This window comes from Capra hircus, chromosome 3, assembly GCF_001704415.2.
Source record: "Capra hircus breed San Clemente chromosome 3, ASM170441v1, whole genome shotgun sequence".
NCBI classification, from domain to species: Eukaryota; Metazoa; Chordata; class Mammalia; order Artiodactyla; family Bovidae; genus Capra; species Capra hircus.
Window position 1 is genome coordinate 89,845,327 of NC_030810.1, and position 17,608 is coordinate 89,862,934.

The 17,608-nt window shown below is 36.0% G+C and overlaps 1 protein-coding gene across 4 annotated transcripts in view; it reads right to left on the reverse strand.

The window, feature by feature from the left end:
• The window catches only part of ST7L (suppression of tumorigenicity 7 like), a 70,034-nt gene that overhangs the window by 24,082 nt on the left and 28,344 nt on the right, over positions 1-17,608 (reverse strand). For all 4 annotated transcript variants that reach the window (XM_018045919.1, XM_005677880.3, XM_005677883.3 and 1 more), the window contains exons 7-11: positions 16,464-16,618; positions 14,863-14,960; positions 14,364-14,478; positions 11,777-11,849; positions 10,762-10,864 (exon numbers count right to left, since the gene is read on the reverse strand). In XM_018045919.1, coding sequence (XP_017901408.1) covers positions 10,762-10,864; positions 11,777-11,849; positions 14,364-14,478; positions 14,863-14,960; positions 16,464-16,618 — 544 coding nt within the window. The remainder of the gene's footprint in view (positions 1-10,761; positions 10,865-11,776; positions 11,850-14,363; positions 14,479-14,862; positions 14,961-16,463; positions 16,619-17,608) is intronic.

The window sequence follows — 17,608 nt, forward strand, 5'->3', positions numbered from 1 at the left end:
GAGAAGAGAATAGTAAAGCCATAAATCAAAATATAGAAATAGAAAGGAGAGGCAAGTTGGAGAAAAAACTAAAAAAATTTTTAAATCTACTTTGAGACACATTGAAATCTCTGAGGTACCTATTAGATATCCAGGTAAAATCTTCCACAACTAGATAGAAATGCAAGTCTCTTAGACAAGGAAGAAAGCCAGAGTTAAAAGAAAGACATTTGGAAATTACCAGCAAATAAAACACAGTCAAAGACATAAACCAAAGCTAACATCTAGTATGTGCTACAGGGCCTTCCAGATTACCTCCAAATCACCTTCTCATTATATCGGGAATAAATCAGAAATTGCTGGGGCCAATTTTAACTAGTACTCAACTATGGACAAGATACTCAAATAACCACACAAGTCTCTTGCTTTTCACTAAAAATAATAAAAATTAAAGCTACTTTGGGAGCTATAGTTAAAAAGACATAATGATGTATGGCCTGATGGTTTCTTTCATAACTCTATACCTATGCTTACACTCAAATTCAATTTAATTTTGAATTGCTTTGATCTTTATAATTTATCTCTAGATTACTTTGTTTCTATTACTTTACAAATCTTACAACAGCTTTTGACCAAAAGCAATATAATTCTGACCCGAAGTAATGATAATGCTTTATAATCTTCCTCTTAAAAGCAGAGGTTAAAGAAAAATCTCTCTGAAGGCATCTGAAATTAAGGTACTTTGCTCTTGATCAGTCATGCACATCAAGAACCAATTTATCTCTGCAATTAGTTTTCTCAGTGCACATTCTATGAGATTGGACAGGCAGGCTGAATGCAAAGATTCCACATGGAGATGTACTATAGAGAGACTAAGAAAGTCCCTAGATAGAAAGTAAAAACAACTGCTATCTGAATAAACTGAAAAAACATGATACTACCTAACAGCCTCAGGAGCAAAGTGAAAGTGATCTTACATTAAAAATAGAGGGAATGGGGGCTAAACAGCACATCATCCTATGGAGCAACACCTCAAGAAATAAGCATTTGATATCTCATCCCTTCCAACCTGTCCACAGTATAATATAATGGAAAGCAAAAGGCTCACTGTGCTCTAGGAACGGGTCGCAGTCTTTAATACCACTTCCCTTTTCTCTCTGTACTCCTGCTATGCCACTCAGAATCTCAATCAAGTGCCCCTTCCCCTCCTATTTTACACATGCTGCTATAATATAGGCAGTATGGCCAAAGAAATGTAAGTCTGCTGCTAAAGACCCAGTAGCTTCTCTGATGGATGGGACTCATCCTATAGGCTTCAATTTCTGACCAGCCAGAATGGATTTTACCTTTTATGTATTATTTTTAAAATTCCCCTTATACTTACAAAGGCCACCTGGCATGGTCTACTTTCTTAGCAACACAATGCCAAAGCCAGTTTTAATATAAAATAAGAAATAATAACTTTAAAAAGCTACAGATTACATATTCCTAAATATGTACTCAATTTATAAAGATTTACTAAACAAGTTTTTGTCATTGTTTTGTTTTTAAATGTTCTATATCACTCTTCTCTCAAGGGCTTCTTCTGTAAGACAAAATAAATTGTCCTCAGGGTATTGAGTAATTCAAATTAGTTAACTCCTGTCTCACCTAACTATCTTCACCTTCACCTCTTCTCAACAAAGGAATCCCCAAATCTCATAAAAATAATATTCAAAAGGAAAGAGGACAAACTGGAACAGCTTAAACAGGAAGAGAAAATGGTTAACAGAGCATAATAAAGCAACGATAGCTGTAATAATCAATACTGTTTTACTCAGACATTGTTAGTAGTAGTAGTAGTATCAGTCACTCAGTCGTGTCCAACTCTTGGCGACCCTGACTCCTGGCGACCCCACAGACTGTATAGCTCACCAGGCTCCTCTGTCCGTGGGAGTCTCCAGGCAAGAAAACTAGAGTGGGTTGCCCTTCCCTTCTCCAGAGGATCTTCCCAACCCAGGGATCAAACTTTAAGAACTTCACAAATATCTCATTTTATTAGGAGGCATGATACTTTGACAGTGCTTTCCACATTGAGTCATATCTTTTTTTTTCTTTATTGAGGTATAATTTAAAAACAGTAAAATGCACAGGCTTTAAGTTTGCAGTTCAATGACTTTTAAAAAAACACAGATAAGCAACACCATCACCCCAGAAAGTTTCCTTTACAGTTAATACCTCTACCCTGACCACCTGAGGCAAACTACTGCGCTAATTTCTACCACAATAGATCACTTTTACCTTTTCTTGAACAGCACATAAACGGAATCATTCAGTATATAGTCCTTTGCACAATACTGTATGTTTAAGATTCATCCATGTTTTGCTGTATCAGTTGTTCTTTTCTTTTTACTGCTAAATAAATTTTCATTCTCTTGGATACATACCTTGGTGTAAAACTTCTGGGTGACAGGATGAGATATATGTTTAATTTTATAAGACATTGCCAAAGTAGTTGTATCATTTTATACATTAAGGCAGCAATGTATTAGAGTTCTAAATATTCCATACTCTTGCCAATATTTTATAGTATTTTTAATTATAGCCATTCTGATAGGAATAATACCTTATTGTAATTTTATAATGCATTTTCCTGACAACCAAAGATGGTGAGCACCTCTTTGGGTGTTTATTGGACATTCCAATATCTTCTTTTCTGAAGTATCTGTTCAAGGCTTTTGATTAAAGTTGTCATTTTATATTTATATATTCTGAATATGAGTCCTTTGGCAAATAAGCAAATTGGAGATACTTTTTTCCTGTTTGCAGTTTGCATTTTCATTTAAAAAGAAATGATGGTGAAGCACTTCCCTGGTGGTACAGTGGTAAGAATCTACCTGCCAATGCAGGGGACATGTGTTCACTCTCTGGTCCAGGAAGATTCCACATGCCACAGAGCAACTAAGCCCATGTGCCACAACTACTGAGCCCCCAAGCCACAACCACTGAGCCAGTGTGTTGCAACTACTGAAGCTTGTGTGCCTAGAGCCTGTGCTCTGCAACAAGAGAAGCCATCACAATGAGAAGCCCATGCACCACAACTAGAGAAAGCAAGCACACAGCAACAAAGACCCAGTGCAACCAAACATAAATAAATAAATAAATTTTAAGAATGATGGTAAAGATTTTATTTATTTATTTTGGCCACAATGCACAACTTATGGGACCTTAGTTCTCTGACCAGGGATAGAACTTGTACCCTCAGCAGTGAAATCACAGAGTTCTAACCACTTGACCACTGGGGAATTCCCTGCCTTTTCATTTTTAACACTGTCATCAGTGAGGAGAATTATAAAGTTTTGAAAAGGCCAATATACAATTTTTTTTCTCTTACAGTTCAGTGCCTATACTGTCCTAGGAAATTTTTGTCTACCTGAAAATTTCAAAGATATTCTTAGATGTTTTCTTCTAAATGTATAGTTTTAGCTTTCGGTTCAGTTGCTCAGTCGTGTCTGACTCTTTGCAACCCCATGAATCGCAGCACGCCAGGCCTCCCTGTCCATCACCAACTCCCAGAGTTCACTCAAACTCATGTCCATCGAGTCGGTGATGCCATCCAGCCATCTCATCCTCGACTGTCATCCCCTTCTCCTCCTTCCCCCAATCTCTCCCAGCATCAGTCTTTTCCAATGAGTCAACTCTTCGCATGAGGTGGCCAAAGGATTGGAGTTTCAGCTTTAGCATCACTCCTTCCAAAGAACACCCAGGACTGATCTCCTTTAGGATGGACTGGTTGGACCTCCTTGCAGTCTAAGGGACTCTCAAGAGTCTTCTCCAACACCACAGTTCAAAAGCATCAATTCTTCACCACTCAGCTTTCTTCACAGTCCAACTCTCACATCCATACATGACTACTGGGAAAACCATAGCCTTGACTAGATGGACCTTTGTTGGCAAAGTAATTTCTCTGATTTTCAATATGCTCTCTAGGTTGGTCATAACTTTCCTTCCAAGGAGTAAGTGTCTTTTAATTTCATGGCTGCAATCACCATCTGCAGTGATTTTGGAGCCCCCCAAAATAAAGTCTGACACTGTTTCCACTGTTTCCCCCATCTATTTCCCATGAAGTGATGGGACAAGATACCATGATCTTTGTTTTCTGAATGTTGAGCTTTAAGCCAACTTTTTCACTCTCCTCTTTCACTTTCATCAAGAGTCTTTTTAGCTCCTCTTCACTTTCTGCCATAAGGGTGGTGTCATCTGCATATCTGAGGTTATTGATATTTCTCTCTGCAATCTTGATTCCAGCTTATGCTTCTTCCAGCTTTACACTTAGGTAAATGATCCATCTCAAATTATGCATGCTATGAGAATATTTCATGATTTTTTTCCCCATTCAGACATCCAGATGTTCCATCACCATTTGTTGAAAAGCATTTCCTTTTCCCCACCGAACTGCACTGGTGCTTTTCTCAAAAATAAAATGATAAAAAATATATGGATATATTTCTGGGCTTTTTAAGGCAACTATTTCAAATTTAAATCTAACATTAATAAAATTTAGAGGAATTTGGTGGTAGTATGCTAATAAAAACTCTCAATGAAATATTGCAGCAAACTATTGCTACATCCTAAATTAGACAATACTATTCTAACTGATGTGTAAAGTGTCATACTAAGAACTACCACATCTACAGTAAACCACTGATATCTGGGTATTTAATATTTAAGGTTTCAATCATCTGTGGTATCTCTAAATAGCCATGATGTATAAAGCTATAATTTTGTTAAGGCACAATCTGAATCATGTGCTCTGAGGCTTGTTTACACATAAGTAACTTACCAAAGGAATAACCCTAGCTGCCTCTTCGGTATCCACATCTCAGCAAGGTTCATGACCAATCTCATGATTTCATTTCATGGGTAAAATTATGTTACACTGGTATTTCTCAACTATGGAGATTCACAATGGTTTTGGATCATGTTGATCAAGAATGTCGATGGCAGAAAAATGTTAAAGAACACTTTTTATAAATGAGTTTAAAAATGCACAAAGGATTTGAATATTTACCCAAAGAAGATATACAATCCCATTCTTGGGCATATATCTGGAGAAAACCAAAATTAGAAAAGATACATGCATCCCAATGTTCACTGCAGTACTAGTTACAATAGCTAAGACATGAAATCAACCTACATGTTCATTGACATATGACTAGATAAAGAATATGTGGTACACATACACAATGGAATACTATTTAGCCATTAAAAAGAATGAAATAATGCCATTTGCAGCAACATGTCATACTAAGTGAAGTAAGTCAGACTGAGAAGGACAAATGTCATATAATATGACTTATATGTAAAATTGAAAAAGAAATGATACAGATGAGCTTATTTGTAAAACAGAAATAGTCACAGATGTGGAAAACAAATTGATTGTTACTGGGAAACAGGGAGGAGGGATAAATTCGGAGATTGGGATGAGACATGTACACTACTATATATAAAATAAGTAACTGATAAGGGCCTACTGTATAGAATGGGGTACTCTACTCAATGTTCTGTAATGGCTTGTATGGGAAAATAATCTAAAAAAGAGTGAATATATGTATAACTGATTCACTTTGCTGTACGACTGAAAGTAACGCAACATTGTAAATCAGTTATATTCCAAGAAAGATTATTTTTAAAAATTTTCAAAAACAAACAGCCAATAAGCACATTAAAAGATGTTCAACGTCATTAGTCATTAAGGAAATGCACATTAAAATCACAATGAGATGCCATTTCATACCTACTAGGGCAACTATAGTCAAAAGACAGACAATAACTGTTGGCACAGATGTATAGAAATTATAAGCCATTCTTAACCACTCTGCAGCACGAGAGAGCAGAGCACTTCATAGAAAAGTATTTTTAGACCTCTGTTTCCAGTAATGGAACACTGGGTAACTCAGATAAAATCTACCAGATAACTAGAAAAGCTGTTGATTTTAAAAAATTGAATTAAATACATTAGAGAATTAACAAAAGGTAAAGAATTATGAGGCCACAGTCAAGCGAAGGCAGAAATCAAGATATAAGCCACACTTAGGGCTTCTTTTACTATATGGACATTTGACAATTCTGGAAAAGATGCTTAGGAGGCTATTCAGCCTTTTTTATCAGTTTCATAAGACTAAAGGAACAAAATTCGCAGTTCAAGGCCTGTCAAGAGTGAGGGCCCTGGCAAAACCCTCAGGATTAGACTAGGGCTCTGAAGGCTACATCTTAGGAGTAAGAATGAACCAGAAACAAACTAAACATTTCATGACTGAAGTCAGTTTAGTCATCCAGGTAGACCATAAAATATCAGTCCCTGAAAATGAACTTCGGTGATCATGACCTGCCAGTGATTCTTCCAGGCATCTAAGGGCAAAGAAAATTCTCTCTGAAGAAATATAATATTACCTGAAGTTTTACGCTATTTCTACAAATTTTCAAATAAAATATCTGGCACATAGTCAAAGAAAATGAGGCATAAGAGAAAAGGCAATATGAATATGATGCAGCAGAAAAAAAGCAGATAATAAAAACAGATACAGAGAGGTTCTACATATCAGGATTATCAGAGAAAGAATTCAAGATAACTACTTTAAATTATTTTCAAAGAGACAGTAGATTACATTAAAAATTTTGGCAGAGAATTAAAAACTACAAATAATGTAAGAAATGTGAAAAATAAACAGAAATTCAAGAATCAAAAAATGTTTTAAAGGGGTGAAATCACACAGAGTATGTTTTCTGGCCAAAATGCAATTATGCCAGAAATCATTCATAAGAAGAGAATCTTCATATGTCTGGAAGTTAAATACATCTCTAAATGGAATAAATATACCTCTAATCAAAGAGGAAGTCATAGAGGAAATTAGAAAATATTTTGAAATAAATTATATAAAAAGTAATGCTATACTATACAGTTAAAATTGTATTAATATTAGAGGTTAAGAGACTTAAATGGATATATTAGAAGAAAGACTAAAAATTAACGAGTTAAGTACCTTAAATAAGATACATGAAATAGAAAAAAATAAGATGGGGCCAAACAAAGTTGAAAGAAGACCATAAAGGGCAGAAATAGATGGACCAGAAAACAAATAGTAGAGAAGATCAGCAGAGCCAGAGCTTGGTTCTTTGCAAAGACTAATAAAAGTGACAAATCCCTGAGGAATCCAATGTGGGGGTGGGGGGAGGTGGGGGGCGAGTAACCAGTGCTATGAATTAAAAACTGGATGTTAGAACTGATCCTGCACATATTAACAAGGTAATAAAAGGATTTTATGAAATCTTTATGCCAGTAAATTTAAAAATTTTGCACGAAATAAATTCCTAGAAAAATATATCTTACCAAAAACTAACATAAGAAAAAATTAAAAATGTGAATAGCTATGGAATGGTTAAGTAACTGAATTTGTAATTAATATGAAATTTGTAAAGGAAATCCTTCTAACAAAAATACAGAATCAGATGGCTTTATCAGCAAATTCTACCAATCACTGAAGGCAGAAATAATTCTAATTTTTACATAAATTATTCCTGAGAATGTTAACAGGGACCACTCCTTAACTTGGGGTTCCCTGGTAGAAAGACCTGGGTTTGATCCCTGGGTCGGGAAGATCCCCTGGAGAAGGAAATGGCAACCCACTTCCAGTATTCTTGCCTGGAAAATCCCATGGATGGAGAAGCCTGTAGGCTACAGTCGATGGTAGGCTACAGTCTATGGGGTCGCAAAGAGTCGGACATGCCTGAGTGACTTCACTTTCTTCTCTCACTTTCACTACTTAATTTGGTTTATAAAGCCAGCAATAAAGGAAAAGTATTGATCAAAAATATAAGAAAAGAAGGAAGTGAACATAATGTCAGGATGTTGGTCACCCCTGTACACTATTAGTGGGAATGTAAATTGGTACATTTTGATGCCTTTGAACTGAGATGTTGGAGAAGACTCTTGAGAGTCCCTTAGACTGCAAGGAGATCAAACCAGTCAAACCTAAAGGAAATCAATCCTGAATACTGAGTACATTAGAAGGACTGACACTGAAGCTGAAACTTCAAAACTTTGGCCACCTGATGCAAAGAGCTGACTCATTGGAAAAGACTCTGATGCCAGGAAAGATTGAAGGCAGGAGGAGGAGGGGACGACAGAGGATGAGATGGCTGGATGGTATCAGCGATTCAATGGACATGAGTTTGAGCAAGTTCCAGGAGATGGTGAAGGACAAGGAGGCCTGGCATGCTGCAGTCCATGGAGTCACAAACAGTCGGATGTGACTGACTGAACAGCAACAAACTGGTATAGGCGCTACAGAGAACAGTATGGAGGTTCCTTAAAAAACTAAAAATAGAGCTATCATATGATCCTGCAATCCACTCCTGGGTGTATATGAAGAAAAATATGATCTGATAGGATACATATTTACCACATATATTCACCACCAATATTCACCACAGCACTGTTTACTATAGCCAAGACAAGGAAGCAACCTACATGTCCATTGACAAAGGAATGGATAAAAAAGATGTGGTACACATATATAATAGAATATTACCCAGCCATTAAAAACAATAAAATCATGCCATTTGCAGCAACATGGATGGACCTAGAAATCATCATACTGAGTGAAGCAAGTCAGATAGAGGAGAAATATCGTATGACATCCCTTATGTGAGTAATCTAAAAAGGAATGCTACAGATAAACTTACTTACGAAACGGAGAGAGATTCACAGACTTAAGAGAATGAACTTGTGGTTGCAGTAGGAGGAATGGAAGGAAGGGATGGTTAGGGAGTCTGGGATGGACATGGACACTCTGTTACATTTAAAATGGATAACCAACAAGGACCTACTATCATAGCACATGGAACTCTACTCAATGTTATGTGGCAGCCTAGATGAGAGTAAATAAAGACAGAGAGGGAGAATAGCGGAGAGTGGATACATGTATATGCATGGCTGAGTTCCCTCGCTGTTCACCTAAAACTGTCACAACATTGTTGACTGGCTATACCTCAATAACTCACTTCATGGCAAACAGATGGGAAAACAGTGGAAACAGTGACAGCCTTAATTTTGGGGGGCTCCAAAATCACTGCAGATGGTAACTGCAGCCATGAAATTAAAAGATACTTACTCCTTGGAAGAAAAGCTATGACCAACCTAGACAGCATATTAAAAAGCAGAGACATTACTTTACCAACAAGGGTCCATCTGGTCAAAGCTATGGTTTTTCCAGTGGTCAGGTATGGATGTGAGAGTTGCACTATAAAGAAAGCTAAGTGCCAAAGAATTGATACTTTTGAACTGTGGTGTTGGAGAAGACTCTTGAGAGTCCCTTGGACTGCAAGGCGATCCAACCAGTCCATCCTAAGGGAAATCAGTCCTGAATATTCATTGGAAGGGCTGATGCTGAAGCTGAAACTCTAATACTCTGGCCACTTGATGTGAAGAACTGACTCATCAGAAAAGACCCTGATGCTGGGAAAAACTGAAGGCGGGAGGAGAAGGGGACGACAGAGGACAAGACAGTCGGATGGTATCACTGACTCAATGGACATGAGTTTGAGTAAGTTCCAGGAGCTGGCGATGGACAGGGAGGCCTGGTTTGCTGCAGTCCATAGGGTCGCAAAGAGTCGGACACAACTGAGCGACTGATATGAATTGAACCTCAACACACGATAAAAAGTTAAAATAAAGAAAAAAGAACAGTTGTTGCCTTTAGGCAGGAGGGAAGAAGCTGTAATTGGAAAAGGGCAGGTGGGTTTCTGGGGAATGACAATGTTGTTTCTTGACCTCAGTGGTAGTTCCCACTTATTTGCTTTATAATAAATCATTAAGATGCACATTCTGTTTTTTTATACTTTGCTTTTTATGTATTACAATTTATACTAAAATTTTTATTTGAATTTATGGAACCAGTTTCACTTAATGAGAGAACGGCATAAATATTGTTGACTTTCATTCTTAGATTTCAGTAATATTCTTGACTCTGTCTTTATTTACTCTAAACAGACTTACAACTCATATTTCTTAGAGATTATCTTTTAGAGGTTAATCCTTTAATATTTGCTAATTTCCAAATTCCACTAACACATTATACTGAAATCTACAATTACATTTTTAAATAAAATCATATTCTTGAATACACTATACTTTCTAATTTGGAACATTGTTTTTAAAACCCAAAATTTCACCTTAGGTGATAACACACATAGATTAACCAATAATCCGTATGTTTGCAAGGTATACAAAATAAAGACAAATGAGATGAGTACAGTTTTGTCTGGGACTAAATAAACATCAATTCAGCAGTTTACCGGAAACTTCCACATCTGTTTCCTAACACTGATTATTTTAATCTGTCTTCAATCTTTGTCTATCTAGGCCTCATTTAAAACCCAGGCATCTGCCTAGATATAAGAAGCTTTTAAAGTAACAGGAAATCTGATTTAATGACCTGAAATATGAATCATCTTTCATAGGGTCAAGTCATTTTATTTCTTCTCTGTAACTATAGTAAAAGGAACAGCTAACTGAACATACCTCAAATTTTATTCTGACAGCGATTATAAAGCCTATAGTGAAATACTGGTCCTATCTACCTTTCTAAATACTTTTTAACATCCCCTTTAAGGCAAACATCAAAACATAGTGGACTAAAACAATTCTGCCTCAAATTATGGAGACCCAAAATTTGGTCTATACACTGTTATGAATCTGATTAACTTAAATAAAAGTAGTATTTTCATCATAAAATTTCTTACTTTTGGAACATGAGGATTAAATTCCACAGCTCTATGAATTGCTTCCACAGCATTAATTTCTGCTGTGCTTAACCCTCTTCTGGAGGCTGTTTCTGGAGAGAATCTATAAGAAAAGAACAAAATGAAGAAATAAATATTTAAATAGATAAATATTTTAATTAATTAATTAAGGTAATCTAGCCCCTGAATCAGAGGTTTCTGGTGACAGCAAAAGTCAAAGTCAAATAGCTGCTCTACTTTGGTTCAACATATAAAAGAAGGCAGCATAAGAGATAGAAATCCTCAAAGTGAAGAAAGCCTTTAGAAGTCCATTAAAGTCACACTTTGGGCAAAGTAATGAAATAAGAAATGCTATACAAGGACATCTAGAAAATCTCATGAAAATAGAAGTATTATATTCTTAGCAAATATTCACTGAGAGGAAAAAGTCTGTGAACATTTCATTCTAATTCACATTAAGGCATAGTAATCTAAAGTGAAAGAAAACATTTGCCATTTGGTTGGTTTCTGAGTATCTTACCTGTGGAACAAAGAGAAATTCATTAATGGCAGCCAAAAATACAAGGAAATCACAACAATTCAGAATTATAATCTTAGAACAGATAACATGAAACCTATTTCCCTACCATACAACCTTATCATTACTATCACAGCTACTATGTACTGAATATACTTTGTCTAGCAATGCTTTCAGCATTTAACACACATAATCTTCACACAACCACCCTATAGTATTATTCTTATTTTATAGATGAGGAAGAAACTCAAGGTAATTAACCTGACCAAAGTTCCACAGCTGGTATGTTGTAGACTTTTAATTTGCACCCAAGTTTATTTAGCTCTAAAAACCTTGCAGTTTCCACTGTTACAGATAGTAAGAATCTTCAAAGCCCCGTAAGTTAAGGGTTATTCAACAGGAAGTCGGGGGAAAAAAGCATTTTTAAAGTCAGTGAATGAAAAACATAATGTTGATTTTAGCAGTCTTTCTAAACTTGTAGTTTTCATAACTACTTACTTATCTGAAACAGTCCTTGTCTTCAATAGTGCTGCTGTATAACAGATGGCTGCTGACTTTGGAAGGCTTATATCTATAATAATAATTTTTAATTTAGGTAAGAAACACAAAAATATCTTAAGACAATTTTTAGTAAGAATAATTCATAGTTCAATTCAACAGATATATTGATAATTAAGCAGTAAAAGCACATGGACATGAAATTGGAAGACCTGAGTTTGCAATCTTGATTCTACTATTTACCAACTATATATCCTTGAATTAGGCATAACTTCTTTAACCTCAGTTTTCTCAAAATGATAATTTTCTAGCAGAGATGTCTGTGAAAGTCCTCATACAATGTTAGAAAGTACTCAACAAATATTTATAATAGGCTGCTTGCTGCTGCTGCTGCTGCTGCTAAGTCGCATCAGTTGTGTCCGACTCTGTACGACCCCATAGACAGCAGCCCACGAGGCTCCTCTGTCCCTGGGATTCTCCAGGCAAGAATACTGGAGTGGGTTGCCATTTCCTTCTCCAATGCATGCATGCATGCATGCAAAGTCACTTCAGTCGTGTCCGACTCTGTGCGAACCCATGGACAGCAGCCCACCAGGCTCCCCTGTCCACGGGATTCTCCAGGCAAGAATACTTTAGTGGGTTGCCATTTCCTTCTCCAAATAGGCTGCTTACAATAATACTATCCATGGAAAAGAGCACTGTATAGATAGAACTGCATAAAACCTCCATCTATTCACAAAGAAAAAATAAGATTAAAAAAAATTATCAGCAGTTAAATCTAAGTGATATAACCATGGGTGATTTTCATTTTCTTCTTCCTATGTTTTTGCATTTTCTACATTTTGTTAAGTGATAGTCTTTTATAAAATAAAAAGAAACTGAGAACTATAATGAAATTATCTTAAAGAACGCCCCAAACAATGTTATCAGGAGAGTAAGACTATAGGACTCTCTTTCCAGATTCCAGAGTTACACTAGCAAATGGAGAACCAAAGAAGTAAACTTGCTTTTAACCTTCTCAGAACTCTGGAAGAGCAAAGACTGAGGCCTCATAAAAATTACTGAAAACACAGAGGCATATCCAGGTTGCTAGCTTTATTTTATTTTTAATGAATAGGTCCATTCTGATTTTTCATATTCAGTCCTTAAGCTTGTTCATCATACGTATCATAAGCAGGCCATACATCTGATAAGTAACATATGGAAAGAATTTCTCACAAATTTCTCCACGAGCCTATATTAACTAAAGCACTTCCTAAGAATTCCAGATGTTTAAAAGAAATAAACTTCTCTTTCCAAGTGTAATACATTTCAAACTTTCTAAGTCATGGGGATTCCTAAGCTAATGGGTAGGAGCTTACAACAGGACAGTATGAATAAGTGACTTATATGTGTTCTGATATAGTGAAAGATATGACAAGAAATATTATGCTAGTTAGGATGTTCTCAGTTTCAGGTTAAAAGCCGATGCCTCACTTAGAATGAGGAGAAAGACTATGCTTCTTAAAAATTATCTCAACTCCATTTGTGATAAACTGGCACTGTTATAGTACAATAATAAAAACAGCCAACATATATTGACTTCTTACTTTGGGGAAACTAGTAAAGAAATCGAATACCTAAATTTAAGTTCAGGCTTGTCACTTACTGGCTAGGAGACCTTACCCAATTACTTAGCCTTCTTCAACTCCAGTTTCCTTATTTATTAACTGGAAATAGTAAAATACTTGTCCTACCATCTCTCAAAATTGTTGTAAGCATCAGATGAGATAATAAATTAAACTTTTTAACTAAAAAGCATTGTAAAATGTTGTTCTGAGTTACTCATATACACTGTTAAGCAACTTCCGTTAGCCTTCTCCATCACTCCAAAACAAATGAAGTGTATAGCGCTCCACACTTTCCCAATTACCTCATCTAACATACTATGCTTCAATATAACTACTATTCATTTGTCTGTATGTTCTACCAAACTGCAAATCCTATAAGGGTTAAGTCCAAGTTTTCTTATTTACCACTGTATTCCAAGTGCCTCACACAGAAGGAAAATTTCTCCTTGCAGACTTTTGCTATCAAAAGTATTGATAAAGAAGATACTTAGGGGTTTCCCTGGTGGTCCAGTGGTTAAGAATCTGCCTTGCAATTCAAGGGGACATGGGTTCAACCCCTGGTCAGGGAACTAAGATTCCACATGCTACAGACCAACTAAACCTGCGTACCACAACTACTGAACCCTCCCACCACGACTAGAGAGTCTCTGCACAGCAACAAAAGGTCTGCACGATGCAGCAAAGATCCTGCACACAGCAACGAAGACTTGACCACGCAGCAACGAAGACCTGACGTGGCCAAATAAGTAAACATTTACAAAAAGAAGAAGAAACCTAATAGTAACTTGTGTCCACAGATTCTAAATACTGACTGGAAAGAATGCAAAGAGAAAGTCACAGAAATACCAGAGTAGGATACCATTTGTGATCACTTTATATTGAAAAAAAGAAAAAAAAAACACTTCATGCTATCAACTAAGAGGGGCTTCCCTGGTAGCTCAGCTGGTAAAGAATCAACTAAGAAAATTATCACTCACCATCATATTTTGCTAGAACTGCTTGGACATCTGCATAGGCCTGTAATTCTAAAAGTGATTCTAGGAGATTTTCATGGATGTTCAACATGGTAAGAGGAGGACATTCTTTCATTAACTGTATATTAAAAGGAGAAAAAGATTAAAATTATCGCAAATGAACTCAATACAGAAGCAGAAATTCTTTATTAAAGCTTTGGAGACTCAGCCTCTAAGAAATTTGTGTATATTAAGTATCTTGTTACAAAACTATCAATTAAAAAAAAAAAGATTCTGGGGAATTCCCTAGTAGTCCAGTGGTTGGCGCTTCCTCTGCCAGGGCCTAAAGTTTGATCCCTGGTTGGGGAGCTAAGATGCAATAAGACGCATGGTACCGCCAATAAATAAATGTTACAAAATAAAAAGCCACACAGTGATTATGCATTAACTTAACCAGCAACTTAAAACATATTTTCAGTTTTGAAAGAATAAAGGTAAAGGTTAAGTCATCGAATTTACTTACATCTCTCATTATCTTTACTGCCTCTCTTATTCTTCCCAATTTTCTTGCACACATTGCCAGTCTTCTTTTAATATACACCAGTACATTGGTATCTCTCCCTATTTAAAAAAAACAACAAATGACCCAAAGCTATCACTTTTATATTATGACCAGCTATTTCCTTAATATATTTATCTATCAATTTTATTTGCCTGGAAGGCAAATAATTTTATACACCCTGGAAGGTTCAATTAAAATTAAATTATGTCAGAATGGAAGAATATTAATAATTATTGAATTTGCGTAATGAACAATGAATGAAAGTTAATTATATTGCTCTATTTTTATAGATGTTTGAAGTTTTTATATTAAAAGCTTAAAATATATATATATGTATATATATACATATAGGATTACTTTTGACTCTAAGTAATCTGAGTACAGTATACATAAAGTAATTTGTATATACTAGGCAAGTAGATTTTACTATTAAAATAAAAGACATACATTAATAGGAAGAAATAACATGAATCTATTAAGTTTCTGTATAAACAATCTACTATTTTAATATTATCTATTATCTTAACTGACAAAAGATATTCAAAACAAAATTTATATACTAGTGTAAATTTTTGCTCAAGGGCAAAATTACTTCTACAAAGGGCTAACAAATATTTCTGAACCTATCCCATAACTAAATTTGAGATTATACAAGGACAAATGGCATGACTTTTTTACAGATGTAGTTTCATTAGTTCCAGACTTCAAGATTATATATTCCCACAGTTATGTGTTATAACAACATGCATTAATGAAACATCCTATATACATCAATATTTAGTTTAGAGAGAAAACATCCAAATTTTAATTTCCACAAACAAAAGATTTAAAACTTAACTCCCAGCAGATAATGTATTATATAAACATATTTCAATTTATTGCCCACTCTCTGCCAAAATCATGAAATTAAACCCTCTGGCCACACAATATAGCAGGAAGCAACAACATTACAGATCCTAACATCTTTGGTAAGTGTCTCAATCACAACTGGGAGAGTATGCCTAAGAGTGGAAAGAAAGGATGTCAGTTGCTATGGCCCATATGATCTCAAACATATTGTAGAGAAAAAACCACCAGAGAAGGAGTCAATACCAAGTGTAAGGCTGGTTTCTGTGCTAAAGAGCCACTCCCTGGCATTATATGGAGATATTTTTACAGCCTGAAGAGCAAACCAAATGATATATATACCTCTACTACTGCTTAGGTAAGGGTGGATAAAAGTAACAGCTGTTTATCATTATTAGAAGGTTCTCTTGAATCTTGAATATTTTTGAGTTGTGTTTCTCCAATGACCAGCCCAATTCTTGCATGAAATAAATTACTGTTAAGTTTCAGAGCAGCACATCTCTCAATAACCAGAACAGATCCATTCTCTTCCACAAACATTCTCTAGCTAATACACATTTCTGTCTTGCTGACTTGAACAGATTTGTTGTATCTCATGAAGAGCAGCTAACTTTTAAGTATTAAGTTTTTTAGAATTTATTGTTTTGTGTTTTGCACATAAAGGAGGCAACTGCAGGAACTAAAAGACAGGTGAAAATTAGTTCATAGTCACTTACTCAGTTGAGCTTCATGCTGAGGACTTTGGTGCTGGCACTGTTGTGACCGCTTATAAATTATTTCTCCTGCCTTGAGCGCCTGTTTAAATAACCTTTCAGCATCTACAATAGTTGTTGCTTCTTCCTCAGCCAGTAGAACATATGCAGTGGCACAGCTTTAAAGAAAGCAAGCAAGACAATTTTAAGGAAAATGGTAAAGCAAGTAGTTTCTTTCAGTTCAGTTCAGTCGCTCAGTCATGTCCAACTCTGCAACCCCATGAACTGTAGCATGCCAGGCCTCCCTGTCCATCACCAACTCCCCAAACCCATGTCCATTGAATCGGTGATGCCATCCTCTGTCATCCCCTTCTCCTCCTGCCTTCAATCTTTCCCAGCATCAGGGTCTTTTCCAATGAGTCAGCTCTTCGCATCAGGTGGCCAAAGTATTGGTGTTTGAGCTTCAGCATTTGTCCTTCCAACGAACATCCAGGACACATCTCCCTTAGTATGGAGTGGTTGGATCTCCTTGTAGTCCAAGGGACTCTCAAGAGTCTTCTCCAACACCACAGTTCAAAAGCATCAATTCTTTGGTGCTCAGCATTCCTTATAGTCCAACTCTCACATCTATACATGACCACTGGGAAAACCATATTATGAGTTGACTAGACGGACCTTTGTTTGTAGTTTTTTTGGGGTATGTCTATTTACATAACATTTCCCTATCTTTACCTAAACTTTCTGTAATAGGGAAGAAAATTTTCTATTCTATTACAAGTTAATCACTAAAGGGATGTTGCCTATAAACTTAAATTATACATAATAATACAACTCTCAGAATTCTGCCTCCCAGGATATGAGCATTATGCTAAACGACTTTTATTTAGCTCACAGGAAATATCTTGGCCAGGCCCACCTGGGAGGAAGAAATTAACACACTCCTCCAGAGGTGGACGGGAACCAGGAAATATTTGACTTCACTCCTTCCGCTTTTAGTATAAAAGAAGATTGAATTCTAACTCAGGTAAGAGAGTTCTTTGTAAGCATAAATGCACCATCTTCTTGATTTTCTGGCTTTCAGAATAAAGCTGTTATTCCTTGCCCCAACAACTCATCGCTCAATTATTGGCCTGTCATATGGCAAGCACTCACTACGAGGTTGGATTTGG